We start from the raw sequence: 19,083 nt of genomic DNA, 5'->3' as shown, positions 1-19,083 counted from the left end.
TTCCTCTTCATCCCCTCTTTTCTGCTCAAACTTCCCCTTTCACTTATCTCTCATGAGATTCAAGTACAAACCACAATTGCACAGTAATCACCATGCCTGTGGCTGCCAATCGGCAGCAGGTCTGGTGGCACCAGGGACATGGGGTGTGTGGTGCCCCCTGACCCCAATTATGGCTGTCTTTTACTATGTGTGACTGAGATAGGGGGTTCCATCTTTTTGTCTGGCATTAGTGTTCAGGTCACGTAGGTACAATCGTCACCTTTCACACACAAAACCCGCACTTGGAAGTCATGGGTGACAAGCTTGGCCACATCTGTGCACGCTCTCTCTTTGACCTTTTATCTGTGCAGGAAAAAGCTCAGGTTAGCCAAAAGACATGAACTTACATGTCTTCGTCCATCAGCTCCTCTCCCTGCTCACTTTTCGATTCCTGGAGGGAAGATAAAATAGGAAAAACATTTTTAGAAAGCCCTTGGGGGCTTCCCAGGGAAGCAAGGGTATCCTCGGAACTTCAAGTGTCCTCATCACTGTCCTTCTGCGGTCCACATTGGAGAAAGTGGCTCATCTTGTGGCTGGTTCGGAGTGGTTTCTGGAAAATAGAAGAACATCTTTAAATGCGCTTGGAGCCTGCATGAGTCAGCGGAGGGGCCCATTATTCCTGCTGGCACTAGGGCCCATGACACGGGCCATCAGAACAGAGGTGCTCTCCATGCCTGCCGTTCCTGAGCAATTTACGGTTGAACTTCCAATTTTATGATTGCATTTTTGTCAGTGTGCGCCGGTTTTACTACCTCCAAGCCACCGTCGGGCTGCGCATCCTTGCAGTGCTGCATAAAATGTAATAACCAGTGCCCGACTCATAAAACCCCTCATGAAATTTGCATGAAAAGCTGCCTGGCTTCCATTTTATATCGCGTGGTGCACGCCGTGCAACGTGGCCGGTCACCGCCACAGTCGGCAATTAGCCCAGCTAATGTGCTTTTTGAGTTAACCCCCGACGCCTCCTGCGAACAGTGTGTCTGGCCTGTCTTACTGCCTTTGAGAAGGGAGAGTAATGCAGTTTACCGGAGGCCTCTGCTCTTTTACACCACCTTTTCAGGAGTATGTTTCTCGGTCCTCTGACTACAGAGCTGTGGTTGTCGCGAGACTTTTCTACCCCTTGACCTGCGCGCTAGGTCTTGTATTCCTTGGTCTTTCGTCGTAAGAAGGATTCGATAATTACTGTTAGTATCAGATGGCGTTTTTTTTTAAAAAAGGTCTCTTTTACGAAGGATTTTTCGAGCTGCCTGAGAAGGCGGGAAAGGGGGGGGGGGGGGGGGGTGGTGTTTGGTAGGGATCACCACCTCCCCGTGGGCATGATGAAACCGCTCCGTCCATCCATCATAAACCAATCATCATACAAAACACTGCAACTGAAATCTCTCCTTGACAGTGACTGTGCCCGGGCCTCATTTACAGTCCTACCAGAACGTTCCAACCCTGGCGTGGGAGGGGGGCGTCCGGCTGGGGACAGAAGGCGGGAGAAAGCTGATTATAGAGAAGAGATGTAGCACACCAAAGAGGGAGATTAAAAGGCTGTGACCTCATTTTTTTCTAATTCAACAGAATAAGACCATTAAAGTTCTCAATTTCTCAACTTTACTGAGAAAGTTTTATATATATATATCCCTAGAAATTAGGACGCAAGAACTCATTACTTTTCCCAAGCGCCTAGAGACGTTCAGACCGGAGTGTAACGCAGGGTCCTGCAGCCCCTGACCACAACCCCCCTCTCCCCCCCCCCGGAGCCCTACGGGGGCCCCATTTACCCCCAGGCCGATGAATATCCTTAAGATACGGAACGCGTTGGACCCGCCACTTTGCATTACGCCGCTGCGTGTAGAATGAGCCTGTCGACGTCAGTGTTCCATAATCCTGCGGAGTGGGACTTTTATGTTGATGAAAATGAGCTTGAGTTGAGAGGAAAACATTTTCACAATATAGCTATCTATGTTCATGGGCGACGTAAAGATCAGTTCATTAGCAAGGAATACTCGTGCACTAATTAATCCAGGAAGGAAGACTTCTCCAGCTGACAGTTCACCACCTAAACTGTTTAACTGCGGGATAGGCCTCGTGCAGCTATAGTTCTTGGTGTAAAGGCCTGTAGTGTCATTGCCAGCCACTACCAACAGTTCACAAATGTTAGCAAGGGCCCAGAATGCAAAATGGGGACCCAGGTAATGCTTTGGTCTTCATTTTAGGAACAAGACGGGCTACGGTGATAGCAATGTTTTTGTAATGTTTCTGTAGATAAACTACATTAAAATATCAAGATTCCCCGGCATTTTCTGGTCTTGTTTTGCCATTCAAGTGCACTGTTCTGTAATGAGGACAACCGATTGAGCGAGAGGCAGATTGAATAAATTGATGGCCTGACAGGAAGAGTTGGCACAGAAAGACGTATCTGGAGCACAGTGAGCTATAGAGGTTGTGACGGTGCAGAACATGACAGGAAGAACGGAGGCAACATTGATGTGCTTCTTCTCGGTGTGTCGTGTGCCAGCGGCATTCCTCAAGTCCTCTTATGTGCTTTGGCTGGAGACTGCGTCTGTCAACAGATGACCTGGGGAAATTAAGTGCAATCCAAGAAATGAGTGCAGGGCTGGTGGCAGGAGAGGACGAGGGACCAGTGGGTCTGTAGGTGTGCTTCTCGGCTCCCTGTTCAACTCACGTCGCTCACTGTGTAATGTCCACTGTGAGAACCCAATGTGGCTGTGGTACATTTGGAGCAGGGCTGGAGTTTGATTTAGGGAAAGATCCCTGAGAAGGAAGAGATCAGAGGGAAGAAGACAGCGGATGCTCCTTGCCCGGCTGTCGAAGCAGAAATGTGCTTTCAGACTCTTTTTCACTATATTTTTCCCAGCTCAGCAGATCCTGTTAGAAGTTAGCCGATAGTCCTGTGCAGTGGGTTGGCGGATGACTATAAGCACCGACACTAAAAGATGGTCCTATATGAATGGTATATAGTCTCATCCTGCATTTTCAGCTTCCTTTTGGGCCAAAGCGACCGAAGCAGAAGAGGAAGGGTCCTTTATAGCCTCTGTCTATTATTTCTCATCGATACGAGGAACTCTAATGAAGGCTCCAGGCAGGAAGAGGCAGGTCCATGCTCCCCTGTAGTGAATGCAGCCAACTGGGGAACCTGGTACATCTTCAGAAAGTGGTGCAAGACTTTCCTGCTCATCGAAAACTTGACATTGAGACTCTCCAGTTCGGATTCTTGGTTCTGAATCTCATGACTTCCACCGTCTTTCTTCTGCAAGTCCCCCTGAGGCTCCCATTGACCCTCTTCTGAATTCTTTCAGTTGTTCTCTTTTCCCTCTGTCCTACTTCACCCTTTCTGACGCAAGCACCTTTCCTTGACTCTTCTGCTACGTTTCCTTTATTCTTATACTGCAAAAGCTTTCTCTCCCTCTTCTTTTTTACCTCATTTTCACTGCATCTCTTCCATCCTTTCTTTTTTTCTAAACTCTCAGAACAGATGGCCTCCGATCAAGCTTCCTTTTACTTAGTTTCTCATTCTCTTCTGTCACCTCTTAAGTCTATCAATTCTGTAGGCACTGCCATCCTCTCAGTTTCTGACTGCGTTTCCGCGGGGCGTTTCTCAGTCATCTCTCCTTATTCTTCTTAACGTGCAGGATGATTAATGAAGTTGACAGTTCTGTCCTTTGTTTGTCTTTCGATGATTTTAGAATGTGAATACTCTGCTTTTATTTGACAAACTACTTATGCGTATTCAGTCATTTTAGATGTCACTCTTCTTGTAATTTATTCCTCTTCTCTGTTATTTTCTCAAAGCCCCTTCTTTGCCGCCTTCTCGTTACCATCTACCAATACGTTTGGTTGCACGAGGTTTCTCATTTTATTTCTACGCAGATGAATCACAATATTTTGTATCCTTATGTATCTCAACCTCTGATCAGCATGATTCAATCAAATCAAATTAAATCAAATGAAAAGCGTTTGGTGCCTCGTCAGGGGTAGTAGGCGTTTTTTTGCATACAATTACAATAGTGTCTCCTTTTCCTACCACGTGTCCATCTAGTCTTAGATAACCCTACACTCTCTTTACTTAAATCATAAAATGATGGAGGTTCTTCTCTTTGTTGCTTCTTCATATGCCTCTCCTCCACTTTCCTGTATTCTATTCCCCCTCACTCTCAATCTCTTTGTTCATCTGATCTTAGTCTTTTTCGACTCTGTTATATTATTTTCTACTCACACCTCCACAGTTGGCCACACCAGTCACTACCAACTTTTCAACATCTGTAAAATCTGTTTCATTATAATTTTCAAGCTAAATCCTTGTTTCTCATCTTACTTCCTTCCTCTCTGTTATTGTTCCTCACTTTTGGTCAATCTTGCCACTATACTCTTCACTCGCTTCAGCTGAGCTATAAATCTGCTATCTGCTTCGTTCAAACTTCCCTCTATAATTCTCATTTATTGTGTCATTGCTATCTACTTGCTTCATTTCCTGCTCAAAGAAAATGTTGCTTTCTTTGTATTGTCCATCATTCCGATCTCTCTACCTGTCGTCTCTTCGTAATATTCATTTTATACCCTTGAACCTGAAACTTCGGTCATCAACCAATTTCCTGGTTTCATTTATGCGCATTTCTCCAGTTCCATCTTTGTTTTGTTCTTTTACTATTGTCACTCTCACACTTTATAATTCTCTCTCTTCCTGTGACCACATCACTCTTTTTGTCTTCCTTTCCTTCAGCCTTGAATTAAAATCTCTTCGCCTCATCTCCACGAGGCGTTCTTGACATCTTGTTGGCTATGCACAATCACTCCTTTAATTTTTATGCTGTAGCATTAGTTTGTTTTATATAATAAAAACGTGGAAATCGGACCGCAAATTCAAAGATACGTGCACTTAGAGCATGAAGCAACGTTTTCAATTTAAAAACATGCACATGGTGTACCAGAGCAAGTTAAATGTCCAATCCCATTCAGTTGTGTGATGTCACAAAATTCCCTGTCCATTCAATGCAGCCTTTCCCTCCCACCGCTTTACCACCAAAATACTAGTTAACCATGGGACATGGGCATAACATCCAAGGCTAACAGCCATTGTCAACTACAAATTCCTCTTTTATAGTAAGCTTTTCATAACAGGAGTGGTGTTTGGAGGTTTGTTATTTGTTTCCAGCTGAAGGGTAATAGTTTGCATGCTCCGTTATCTAATTTTTGGCAATTAGTTGTTAAAGTCCTAGGTGCTCCAAGTGCCATTTTCCCAGCATGCCTTTCAAGTCGCCATTTATTTTTCCACCCAGGAGAGGACCATGAGGTTTAGCGAGAAGGAAGGCAAATCATGCAGGATTTGCATTGTATTTTCTGTTGCATAAGAAGGCGGTTCGCCTAGTTCAAGCATCAAGTGGCATGGCCACGCTTTCGAAGGCAAAGACGGTGGTGCTCCAGGGATCCTTTTGCTTAAACTCCGTTTGTGACTAGCGGAATTACAGAGTTGCAAAGGCTCATCTAGAGGGCATAAAGCCGGCGATTTCGCCTCAAACCCTTTTCTGCCAGTGAATCCCTCATAGCAGGTGAGTAAACAAGCCCAGGCAAATCCAACAGGTCTATGTTTAATGTTCTGACGCATGTAGCATTAGCACATTAGACTGAGACAAACAGGAAGGAGTCAGCAGGATTGAACCCAGGGGGCTATAGTTGTAAGTAGTCCCTCATGCAGTTCAATGCAAGCGCTGGAGTGTAGGTGAAGCGGGAACACCAAAACAGCTAATGGTATTAGATGAGAGATGAATATTCCACTGGACTGAGGCCAGGTGTGATTGAAAAAGTCTCTAGCCAATGGCAGAAAGAGGCCGGTGGAAGATAGCCAATGTTTGAAAGGGGCAGACCCAGTGCCCTTTAAATGTATATTGTTAATAGGTCTGTTTGACTGCTGCACCGTCAGAACTCATACTTACAACGCTGAGATTAACTCTGTCAGGTGATGTTCCTGTTGCAGGAAGGAGGAGGCTCTTCCCGAATTTCATTTTCTTGAACTTGGAATGGAAAAATGAAAGTACATAGTGGCAGAAAACTGCGTAAACACAAATGCCTGAGTGGAAATAATCTTTTATAGTGCCGGAACTAGACACTTATCTTCATAATCTGTTTCATCTGCCACCGGAGAGCTCGGGATGCAATCTGTCTGGAGGGAATCTTTCTGTGTTGCACTGTAATTCTTGTTTTAACCAATGTGTTGGTTCTAGTAGCGCGTGCGCGCCGGAACTCATGCCGGTCATCTGTCTCACAAATGTCCCTTTCTGATTCCCTTTCTAGGAGGAGCCCACGAGGACAGGAATAAATCGCGGCCTGTTGTAATAACTTGCGTGAGACCCGGAGGTCCTGCTGACAGGTACGATGCATCTTCCTTTACAGATGCGTCTGCGAACCCGGAATATTCGGGATGAGGGATGGGCGCAGCATGCCAGCTAGGACGGATGCTGCGAGGCCGTCCCTTTGGAAGCACTGCCTTCCGTCGTGATCACCACCGCCAGCAGGGAGCATGCTATGGGCACTTGATTCACCAATAAAAGGATTTAGCTGCCAAGATGACAGCACACATTCATCACATAGCTGTAAAACAGTTTCCTATATACATGTGAGCATTTTTTGTACTTGTGGCATACGTGTTAAGGAATGTCATACAGTAAAAGGTATTAATTGAATTTGGAGCGTGACTGTTGCGTCACAACACACAATATAGTCAGTTCGTGTGTATAAAATAGTGCTTAGCCACAACACCTATTGGAAAGCAGGTGTACATATTGCTAGTGGAATGGTGTGTACATGACAGTGCTGAAACATCACGTAGTGGAACTTGTGCACATAATAGTGCTGTGTCTCAACATGTAGTGGAATCCGTGTATATTTATATAAGTGTGCTCACTCACACAACATAATTAGTATGTAAGTGTACATTGTAGTGCTGAGTCACATTATATAATGAAATACATATGCACATAATAGTGGTAAGATGTCTCAAGTAGTAAAAATTCAATCAATCAATCAAAGACATTTATAAAGCGCACTACTCACCCGGAGGGTCTCAAGGCGCTTGGGGGGGGGGGGGGGGGTGCCGCTACTGCTCGAACAGCCAGGTCTTGAGCTTCTTCCTGAAGGAGAGGTGGTCTTGGGTCAGGCGCAGGTCGGTCGGGAGAGAGTTCCAGGTCTTGGCGGCCAGGTAGGAGAAGGACCTTCCTCCTGTTGTCGCTCTTCGGATGCGGGGGACGGCGGCGAGGGCGTGGCTGGTTGATCGGAGATGGCGTTTGGGAGCGTAGAAGTTGAGGCGGTTGTTGAGGTAGCTCGGGCCTTGGTCGTGTAGGGCTTTGTGTGCGTGGGTGAGGAGACGGAAGGTGATTCTCTTGTTGACGGGGAGCCAGTGCAGGTCTCTCAGATGTCCGGAGAAAAATTATGTGTGAACAATATGCATTGGAACCAGCCCATGTGATTTATATTAGTGCTGAGTCACAAAACAATATATTAAATGTATGTGTACATTGTATTGCTGAGTAACATCAACTAGTGGAATGTATGTGTACATTGTATTGCTGAGTAACATCAACTAGTGGAATGTATGTGCACATAATGGTGCTGAGGCACTTCATATGGTGGAACATATATGAACATAAGTCTTGAGTTACATATTGGAATATTTGTGTACCTAAAAGTGCTGAGTCCCTTACTTAGAGTAATGCTCTAGTCACATAATGAAATGCATGTGCTCAACAATGCTGAGTCACCGTGCGCAGTGGATTGTGGGTTGATCTGGAGTTACATTAACCATAAAATGCATTATTGCTTATAGTTCATGAGGGGCCACATCACCCAGTGGGGTGCATATCGTCATGATGTTGGCGGTAAAGCACATCACATGCATGTATACAGGTTTTCAGTTTCGAGTTGCATCATCTGCAGGAATACACATGTATGAGGCGAGGTGGAATGAATGTGCATTATATGATGCACATGCTGAATTATATCTCTCCAAGAATGCTTACATAGATTATGTGTATATTGAGCCACAGCGTATATTCAAATGCATACATGCAGGGTGTTGCTGTGGAGTTGCGTGCAGTGGAAGCATTCATATGCAAAGTTTGTGCTGAGTCACTCCACTCATGCCCATAGTGTTAGTATTTAGTCACTTTATTCAAAAGAATGGCGTACACGATGTGAGTGCTGAACTGCGGCATTCATTTAAACACATTAATGGACTCCATTCGTGCTGCGTCACATCATGCGGAAGAATGCGCGTGCATCAGATGTTTGTTCCTAGTTCCGTCACGCAATAGAATAAGCGCCTTATTACATCATGCATGCAATGCGCATATACGTCATGGTGCTGCTGCTGAGCCGCACCATGCATTTAATTAGTGTACGCGACAGTGCTGGATAACGGCTCACTCTTGACTGCATGGGATCATGCCAGTACGGACTCACAGGATGTACTTACACTGAAGTCGTGTAGAGTAAGGACTGCTGTATTCCTTCTAATACATGGTCACACACACTATCACCCTCCCCGTCATCCTCTTATAAACAGGATCAGTTTGTCCAGGGGAGCTTGTAGAAGCAGCTTCCAGTTTGTGGACTCGCTTAATGTTGCTTGTCGCTGGGCCCTAGGCCTTCTGTTGATGCTTAATGTAGGTGTAGGTAACCTGTCTTGTGCCACCCCGGTTCTTACTCGTTCATCATGTGTTTGGCATGTTCCTCTTCAGTGTAAACATGGCCAGGCTCGGCCAGCCACTGAATAGGAGAGTCCAGTCATGTTTTTACCATATTCCACATGAATATGCATGAAGCCGATTCCCAGACGGTTAATTTCATTAGAGGTTATTTGCTGGTTTATTGGTCATTCTGAGCACTCGCGTGGATTTTACAATTCCTTGTGCACATCCTCTCTTGATGTTACCACCTTGCTTCTGTCAGCTAAACATAATGTTTGCAGACCCGGGCATACATTTGACAATTTATTGCATTATCGAATTTGTATTATTAGTTTCTTTTTTGTTGGTTTTGTTTAGCACTTGTAGTGACCAATTAAGATAACTCAATAGTAAAGATAGGTAACAGAAAAGTTGAAATATATTGTCCCGTCGGGGTAAGATGACGACCCTGCCTCCTTTGGAGATGTGGGTGGGAGATCTGCGGGTTTGGCTACTTGAAGCACTTCACTTGTAGCGCATAGCTTGTTTTTCTTTTTTATTTGTCCTTCCTACCTCGCTCCTGATTGCTCATAAAATAGAACGTATCATGCTGTATAGGACTCAGCCATTTTAAGACACATTCCTGCCCTTATGGATTTAAGACTGCCTGTGGTTGGCAGTTGTTGGGTGGCTTGTAGCTTTGGTTATTGCTCACATAGTTTTATTTTACAGCTGCATCGCTGGCCTTCAGTTTCTTTTATTTCCTGACTCCGTTATCCTCAGTTTTTTAATCTAGCCTCTCCTCTCCTCTCCCAGACACCTTCCTTTTTCTGGCGATGCTGTCTTCTGCTACGCCGTGGATAGCTGGCTTGTAACTGTGTACTTTGTAATGCTGCTGTTCCTCAGCTCATGATGGAGCTCTTACTTGTGTTTTTTTAATTTATATCTGGTATTCCTTCACTTACCCTAGTGTATAACACAGATGGCCCTTCCCTATGCGGGTAATTGCTGAAATAATGGATGACGTTTGACTGGTTCCAGCAATGGGCCCAAGTTTATTTGATACTTTCGTTGGTTTTTGGTGGTAAGTGCTGGTCGAAGGGGGGACTTCCTTTGGTATCTCAGTATTGAATAAAGACCTTGAGAGTGGGGCTAGTTCAGATGCTGACCTCTAAACTTCGGTACCCGTCCAACCCAACTCCTCTTACTCCGCATCATTGGACCCTTACTCCTACCCTGGTGTGGGGTCAGTGTGTTTGACAATTGGTCCTCCTGCAAACGGTTGCCAAGCAGAAAGAGCTCAGGCATCAGAGGTATAAATACATGACTTCTAGGCGCATTCACTATTGCTAGCCTCCCACACCTGAACTCACTCACCCTCAGCCTGTCCGCACTGAGACAAGCAGGGGTTGGACTTGCGTAATGATGAGATACGAACAGTCACAGATTACAGTCCGCTTCAGAGAATTTTGTAGAAAACACTATTCATGCTGCGTGTAATTATCAATGATGGAAGTTACGTCACTAAAAGAAGGCCGAGACCGTGATAAATCAAATGTTTGTTTCATCCTGTCGCAGTTTGTCTTACACCCACATTGCACAGTGCTACCATTGTGATTATTCCTCCTCACTCACTCATGGTGGAGTCATCATGTGATGAGAAGTGCTTATTTTCTCAACGCTGATTTCCATATTATGGTAATTTGTTTCCCATTGTGACCCCTTCACACTCATGCTGTTGCAGTTAAAGTAAAGCGGAAAGGCGGGTGGCAACGAGGCTGGAATTGTTGCGGGTGAATCGCTGAGGCGTATGTCGCTGCTATCAACGCGCCGCATTGGAATAATTTAATAAAGGTGGTGTCTTCAATCTCCTTTCAGAGAGGGGACGGTCAAGCCCGGTGACAGGCTGCTGAGTGTTGACGGCATTCGGCTCCTCGGAACATCGCACGCGGAAGCCATGAGTATTCTGAAGCAGTGTGGGCAGGAGGCAGTGCTGCTGATAGAGTACGACGTGTCGGTGATGGGTATGTGACAATGCTGACATTTTACATCTTCATGCAGCAAATGTGACCTTTTGATACAAGTCTCCAACCATCAACCTCATCCAGTCTGATGGGGGAGGACTGTACCGCCATAGAAAAAGTCTATTACTACACGCTCTTGTTTTGTTGGGTGTCGTGAAAGGGGAGTTTCAGATTCACTTTGTGTGTGTGTATGTGTTTGCACATGCTGAGCTTGAGGTGGTGTCTGTGTCTGCCTAAGTAGTAAATAATCAAAGCGAGTGAGAGGGAAGATCAGTTGGGATCCTCACACTTACCCGAAATAACCATATACAAATCAAAACAAGGGGTCCCCTAGGAGTCTAGTTCATCTGGGCAGTTACCGGCACGTGAGTGATTTTTACTATAAATCTCTCACCATTCAGGAAATCCTGAAGGCATGCTTCGTCATAGAGTTTTCACGATAGAGTCCAATACTTCCACCGCGGGCTTCAACCAGATCTCTTTCAGGCCACACTTATTGATATTTCAAGAGATAACTAGCAGGAAATGGTTAGAAGGCTGCTTGAGGCATACCTGCTATAAACTTTATTATTAGAATATTGCCTTGGTACTGTTAAAAACAAATGCAGACACTATGTGGGGTCTAATTACCCAAGTATCCTGCCTTGCTGTCTACATGTTTCAGCCTTCTTAGAAGATACTGAGGCTTTCGTCAGGACCAGTATTTCAAGGATCCCTATGGATTGCCTAATCCATTTTGGATCAAACAAGTGGGGAATTACCCCTTCCTTAGCACTTCACTCCTTTTTTATCGACAAAGGAGAGTCAACGGCTTGGCGAGGAGTGAGGACATTAGGTGATTGAATCCAATGTTTCTTTTAAAAAAAAGTGGGACTATAAGAACTTTGACCCTCCCTCATCAATAGAATATGAGTGAAGAGCTAAATATATCAATACCCACCTATGATTTAGCTGATCGGCACATAAGCATAAAGTCTATGCATGGTATAAATGGAAGTATGTACGAGGAGATGGCTTTCCTGCACTTTTGCAGAGTACACTTGGTATGAGCCAGTTTATCTTAGCGACAGGTAACCTGTCTGAAAATGCATATTTTGCATCACAGTGGGTAAAGGCAAGCATGCAATGTTAAAACAAATCTGTGACCATTTGCAATGCAACATTGCTGTGGAACTGTTTGCTCTTGTTAAATCTGCAGCATATGTTTTTGATATTTGAGTATGTTGAAACCATGAGCAATGTATTTTTTAAATATACTGATTATTTTTTAAATAAGACTTTTTACACAAATGTTCTTGAAAGTAGCCTTTGGAAGAAGGTATCCCAGAAATACTGTTCAATTAATATGCCTACCCCCTGCCCTGTAACAGGAGTTGGAGTAACACGACACTAAAAAACCAATAAGGAGTAAGATGGGCACCAAACCTAGCAATTTTAGTGTGAAAGAAAAGGCGAGGCGTGATACTGGCCAGATGGGGGCGGATAGTACAATGTATAACTCTAGTTTGGCCTGTTGGTGCTTATGTTTGTCTATCTTATCTATTGTATTGTATTGTTCTCCATTGTATTGGTTTTTCCTACCCCTTGCGAGGTCAAAGTGCTGTGTATCTAACAGCATAATATCGCTGTGCATCAGGACCCCGCAGCTCCACGTCTGAGGGTGCAAAGCCCGAGCACATTGAGAGCCCACAAAGGTGCATTTGAAAATGGTTTTTTGTCGAGTACTCTCTAACGTTAAAGTGAACATCCCATCATGGCGGCCAATAGTTTCAGAAGTAATTATGCCGCTGCGTTTGCTGCCTTAGGACTGCTGGAAACGGTACAGGTTTTGTAGCCCAAGCAGCGCACATATACACATACATATCCCCAGTAAAGGCTAATAAGTCCTGCTTAGAGGTCCCAGTACACATTTATCCAGCCCCGGAGTCCCTGCCTTTGGGGTCCCTTAAATGATTTATGAGCAAATACGTAAGGAGGAGGGGGGGGGGGAGCAAATCTGCAATGAAAATGTTAGTCTACCAATCCTGGTCGCCTGGCAGACGAGGGGAGGGGGCAAGATTAATGGGAGTGTGAGAGGGTGTCGGTGACCACCATACACAGGGAGCGCGCACAGTAATAGCCAGTGCGGCCCAGTTTTCTCAGAAGCCCACGGCTGGGGCCGCTAGATGTCGGGTTGCCGAGTCCGGACTCTGTCTCTTGCCTCTTTCAACCTCCGCCCTGCACTCCTTGCCCCTTTATCTCACTTATGCAGGTTAAGCTCCATCCGTCCTTTCTCACTGTTTTCTTCCCTTCTCTTCCTCATTCTTTCCCCCCTATTCTGCCTTTTCCTCTCTTGTTCTGGGGGTCAAAGTCTGATGAATGAAAAATACGTTCTGGGCCCCAAAAATGAGTGCCCCTTGGTCCCTCCTGCAACCACCTGCTTAAAATAAACCCTGGTAACAGCACACAACTCCCCGGGCGGGGCGATGGAGAATTTGCTGGTTGAGCTACGCGTGTAAAAGGGGCCACAGTACATAATTACACATGCCTAGTATATGGTATTAAAAGGTACAATTTGTATTAGTCACATCTATACGTAATGTCCGCAAACTACATGTATATACGTCCTCCTATGAGCTTAATTTATTCAAGCTGCTGGTAACTTGCCCCCGCAGGAAAAACAGAGCAGCTGAGAACTGTTACACTCCATCATTAATGCTCACCACACAAGCAGCACCTCCTGCCCCTTGACTAGGCCAAGCAAGAGGCCCTTTCCCACTTCCTGGCTGTCAAAGTGAATGCACAGTATGCCAGCCTCCTCACCCCCATTTTACGATATATATTCCCTAGTCCTTTTGACAGGTGTGGGGTTTAGGTAGGAAGGAGGAGCAGCCAAAGTTCCAGGCCACTACCCTCATACTGATCCCACCTTTCCTACACAGCCCCTGGGGGCGGCGGGTGCACAGTAGCATGCTGTGGTATCTCAACTGTCCAACTGGGAATGCCTCCTACAACAGTGAGGGCTGGCAGCATGTAAACTGATGCCCCTTAATCCAGTGGCAGCTGGTACAGAACAGGGGTGGCGGGGCAAAAAAAATAGCACCTCCGGCCGCCGTCTCTCCTCCGCTTCTCTTCCCGGTTCCCAGAAGCAGGAAGCTAACAGGCTCCCCTAAGCCATTCACGACGCTGCTGTCACAACATGACAGCAGCAAAGTGATTGGTCTGAACGGCCTTATTCGGTGCTCAGACAGGGAGTGGAAGCCTGTGCATGTTCTGCACCCAGGCTGTGAAATACAGCTAGGTGGAGAGCATGCTAAGTGCGCATGACTGTTTGGCCGTCCCAAGACGGTGCTAGTGCAAACGACGCTCCCACTGCACCGCTCCCGCTTTTGTTACAGGGGGCGAAACTGCAGCACCGCTGCAAAACTGGCCCCCAGTGACAAAACCATCCCCCACGGGTCCATAACCGTCCCCCACCCTTCCGGCCAACTGGGAAAACGCACGGTGCCCGCTACGTCCAATAAGGCCCTGCATATATTTCCTCCTCCACCTGCTCTGACCGCCCCGCCTACCCTAACCTGTCTCGCATTTAAAAAATAAAATGATAATATAATTGTGTTATCATTTTTTTGCCCCTTTTTTGCACTGCTGAACAGCAGCGGGGTGACGCGCCTCCACCTTAGCAGAGGAGCCGCCGTTGCCGCAATCATTTTAAACACCTTAAGACACCAGTTATATGATCAGAAATTAAATCTGGTTATGAGGATTTGCCTCCAGTAGGCCCATGATAAAGCTTTGGAGGAAACTTTACTGAGGGCATCATAAATTTATAAGAACCTTCTAAAATCATAATTCCTTTACGCCCACTGCTTGTTGGAGGCCGAGAGCTCACGCCTCAGGTGCAAAACACTCAAGCGTTTAACGGAGCTGTAATACCGGCTTCCGCGAAGGCGTCCGTGCACGGTTAAGTGCAACAGATAGACCATTATATCTGCCTTTTTGGACTGTCGAGTCATCCATCTGTTAACTTTCATTTTAAAGCCAGGCAGCATTTTCTACGCTGATTTATTTTATTCAGCCACAACAGTGTATTTTTGTGTTTTGAATTCACTTGAAATGCAATTAAAGAGGCCTATTCTGTTTTACATTTTCAGGTTCCTGTATTAACACAGTATGTTCTAAGGATGCCCAAAGAAGGCAGAGGGGCAGCAGACATGTAAGAGGGAGAGCGGGGAGAGGATGTGTAAGGAAAGGAGTATGGGGAAGCAGAAAGAGTCCTGTGATTGGAATGATCTTTCCCAAAACGTTTGTACCTCATCAGGAGGTGTGACAGTGCAGTGTGGGTGCTGGACCATATGAGTCTGAGGAGGAGTAGGAGAGGAAAGGAAGGAAGGGGCAGCACTGAAGGGCCCTTCAGAGAACAAGCATTGTCAATGCCAATATGTCTCGCTTTGAAAGAATGTTGTATAGTAATGTGAAGTATTACAAATAGATAGTGAGGGAATGGATTTGTATCTGTGTAGAAGCAAAGAACTGAGGAATAATGTTGGTGTAGGTTAAGAGGTCAGGTGACAGGTGCACTGTCAATCCAGAAATACAAATCCATGTAGGTTAATGACTGCCTTCCTCCCATCTGTGCTGCTGCCAGAGAAAAACACCATAAATTATATAGTTACCTAAGATAATTTTCTAGCATGTGAACGCATGTGAAAGTATTTGTACAGCTGCCTCAGGCAGCCGTATAAATACATTTTTTATCACAACTGTGTGGCGAGCAAGCACTTTTTTGTAGAAGCGCACAAATTCTGCCCAATCAAAATATGTACTCTTGGCTCCTAACATGTGGGCGGAGCCAAAGCTGCTCTCCTGGTGTTCTCACATAATTGTCTGGCAACAGCTGCGCTGTCAAGCAGGGCCGGACTGGCCGTGGCGGCCACCGGGCGTTTCCCCGGTAGGCAGTCAGGGTGGGGGCCGGTTTTGGGCCCCTGTGGGTCCGTCTTTGTTACCGGGGGTCGGCAATATCGGCCCGTTACAAATTCGGCCGAAACCGGCCGTCGCAAACAGCTTGGCTGCAACCCCCCAGGGCGGGCCAGCCGAGCAGTTTGCCAGGGCTGGTTTCAGTTTTCAGTCCGGCCCTGCTGTCACGCCAGATCATAAAATCAGAGAGTGGGATGGCAAGGAGATAAGAATCATGCAGGACAATGGATTGACAGATGACTTTGAAAAAATGTTGAACTTTGAAAATGTGTGATGAAAAGGAAGGAACCTGTTCCCATGGTGGAATGGCTGAGTGCATTAAGTGCTATAATTTTTCTGCTTCAGAGTAATAATGCTGTTGGGATATTTCATTAATTTATCTTCAGAACTGCCCCTAAAAATCTTCTTTAGACCAATTAATTTAGAAATTATGCTGTAAATACATGGTCAGTGTCCAGATTTTTACACCCCGCATGAAGTATCATTTGCCACCCATCCTTCCTATGGATGGCATCACTTTTTATGCCTCCTACCAGTGCCCCTGGTAGCTGCTTGAAATCAGCTGACTACAAATTGCACTGTGCAAATTAATCATTTGTCCCTATTGCTTATGAATGATCTAAAGGCTTCTCAGCCGTTCGATCTTCTTTGGAGGTGCCTTAATCTTTGTCTTTTGTTCCCAGTATATTAATGTTTTCTTTGAGGGCAGAAAAACCCGCAGGTCCCTAAAGAGAGGGTTGAACTTGCGTGCTATGTTCACTCTTTGCAATAGGAAGCGTGCATTAGGGCGCCTCCAAGGCTACTTTGAGCTCTGATTCTAGCCATGATTGAGCACTTTCTTCATCACCTTCCAGGAATGGATGGGCTGATGTAGCACCCAAAGCAATATTTAGATCCAGACTACAAGGATGATCTTCTTGCAAAACACTCATCCATCATCAAAGAAAGCACTGTCCGTAATTAATAAAAATTAAGGTCTCAGAATATTTTCTATTGTGAGTAAATCCATCACTTATGAAACCTCATTATGTAGTGCTTACATATGCCAATTTCTTCCCCTTAGACTCTGAAATTGTAATTGTCAGAGCATGCACGATTACAGTGCAATGAGGCGTGTAGTTTTCAATGTTCCTGTGTGTGCAGTGATACTGGACTTACCGTCTTCAGGGTGCACTACATCCTGATTATTGTTGTTGTTTTACTACCTACCTAGACTTCAGGAGCTTATTTGCCCTGCTTGCATTAGGCCCATGGCACCCTTGCTGTCCCACTGAATGAGAGGTGTTTCTGTACCCTGTTTAAAAAATAAATATATATATTTTAGTGGCTCCCTGTCTTGCGTCTGTGCCTCGCTGGACACACGGAGGTCTGGTATTCTTCCAGCGTGTGTATGGTGTTAAAGACCCATAGTTCCTGATACAGGGATATGTTCATCATGGTTAGATCTTCCATCCAGTTCATGCCTTTGCTATTTGAAAGTGATGCCTGCTGTGCTCCATGATAATATTCATGTAGAGCACTAAGTAGAGCAATGGCGTAGGCCTCGCCTGCTCAAAGTTAACAGACTCTGAGAGTTTTCCTCTCAAACGGCAAGAGCTCCTTCCTCAGTTCCTCAGTTATAGCATTCTGATGGCCATAGGCCAATAAAGAACATCTACAGATGTGAGAGAGTACAATGATAGCATCAAGAGTAACCTTGACTCTTCAAGACATCAAAAGTATCCTTGACGCTTCAAGACATCGAGCGTATCCTTGACTCTTCAAGACATCGAGAGTATCCTTGACTCAAGAGTATCCTTGACTCTTCAAGACATCGAGAGTATCCTTGACTCAAGAATATCCTTGACTCTTCAAGACATCGAGAGTATCCTTGACTCGAGAGTATCCTCGACTCTTCGACATCGAGAGTATCCTTGACTCAAGAGTATCCTCGACTCTTCAAGACATCCTAACAGTGTAGGAGGTCAGACCAATTTATACACACAGAACATTCCCTGTGATCATCGCTGAGCTTGCCTTTCGAAAACTACAATGACAGAATACTAAGACTTCAGCAAAGTGGACCTCTAAATGACTTAATGAAGAAACCAAAGCCGTCGGAGTCATTGAATTTATTTGGAAAATCTAATAAACCTCCGTAGTGAGACAAGAGTATAATTTGTCTGATCTGATATTTAATGTGCTTAAAATCGCCTAAACAAGTTATTTGATATGGTCAAACAGAGAGCTTATCCCCCCACTACCATGCCCAATGGTAGTTCCATTGAAAACGGCAAAAACATGGCCCTAGTGTTTTTAATTCATCTTTATTTTGTGAATATTAATAGAATTCGACAGATCATATAGCACCAAAAGCACATGCAATTTAATTGCATCACAACTAACAGTCTAATAAGCCTACCGGTACTGAAACAATCAGCAGGAAAATATACATAAATAGTGAGCCTGCATACACAAGGCTTAACAAAATATTTGTAACAGTAATCCCCATGCCCAACGATTCTGTGTCTCGCAGCATGCGTGGGAATCCCACTCTCAATTTACCCGTCAGGAAAACTGGTACCAGATAAGGCAGAGACAGGAGGGCTACCTCCCATCTCAGAGGCCCATGATCAGATTTGCGATCAAGGTTCAGTAAGATTGTGTCACTGTTGTTATCATTTGTATTGCCACACATACTGCATTTTTGTGCAAAATGAATTGCATGTTCATCTGTAGCCCACGTATACTTCTCCAGCCTCTGTCTTAACAAGTCTGGTATGGATGCTGACCACAAATTCACAACCGTGGCCCTCTTGACCAATGGCAGGGCTAAGTTCATGAATCTACTGTTGGACTTCTCCACCAACATGGCCCTTTTAATCAAAGAGAAAACTGACATAATTGAGCTCTTCCTTTTTCCAGATTCCCACATTCCACGTAAACTTGGAACCAAAACGCAAAACTAATTCTGCTTGCTTCGGAGTTAAGAGAAATTTCCCCATTTCATTGAAATTGTACAAAAACATTTCAAAGCTGAGAGCTTCGATCCGCTCTTCTGATTCCATTCCTACACCTGTCATTGAAGACTTTGGCTCTTCTTTTAACACTTTTTTAGGGTCAACTTGGTAAATACATCACTCACTCAAAATACTCTCCTGAACTGCCTCAAAAATCAAAAATAGGAGCACATTCCAAAGACGAACAAAGAACGATCTGTATCTAGCCCATTAATTCTGCCAGGAGTCTTGAAAGATGTATGGGAAACCAGTTCAGACAATTCCTAGCTCAAAATAAATTACTCAATGATTTCCCACCTGGTTTCAGGCTGGAATACAGCACAGCGCCTGCAATGCTGCAGTTTGTAAATGATAATCGCTGGATCGTAGATAAAGGTGACGCCTGCTTTCTTATCGTCA

The 19,083-nt window shown here is 45.0% G+C and overlaps 1 protein-coding gene across 21 annotated transcripts in view; it reads left to right on the top strand.

Moving 5' to 3' along the window:
- The window catches only part of GRIP1 (glutamate receptor interacting protein 1), a 1,150,044-nt gene that overhangs the window by 935,630 nt on the left and 195,331 nt on the right, over positions 1-19,083 (top strand). For all 21 annotated transcript variants that reach the window (XM_085653460.1, XM_085653456.1, XM_085653454.1 and 18 more), the window contains 2 exons: positions 6,337-6,412; positions 10,584-10,729. In XM_085653460.1, coding sequence (XP_085509586.1) covers positions 6,337-6,412; positions 10,584-10,729 — 222 coding nt within the window. The remainder of the gene's footprint in view (positions 1-6,336; positions 6,413-10,583; positions 10,730-19,083) is intronic.

This window comes from Triturus cristatus, chromosome 4_1 (genome assembly GCF_964204655.1).
Source record: "Triturus cristatus chromosome 4_1, aTriCri1.1, whole genome shotgun sequence".
NCBI lineage: Eukaryota > Metazoa > Chordata > Amphibia > Caudata > Salamandridae > Triturus > Triturus cristatus.
This window is presented reverse-complemented; position numbering and strand designations above follow the sequence as displayed.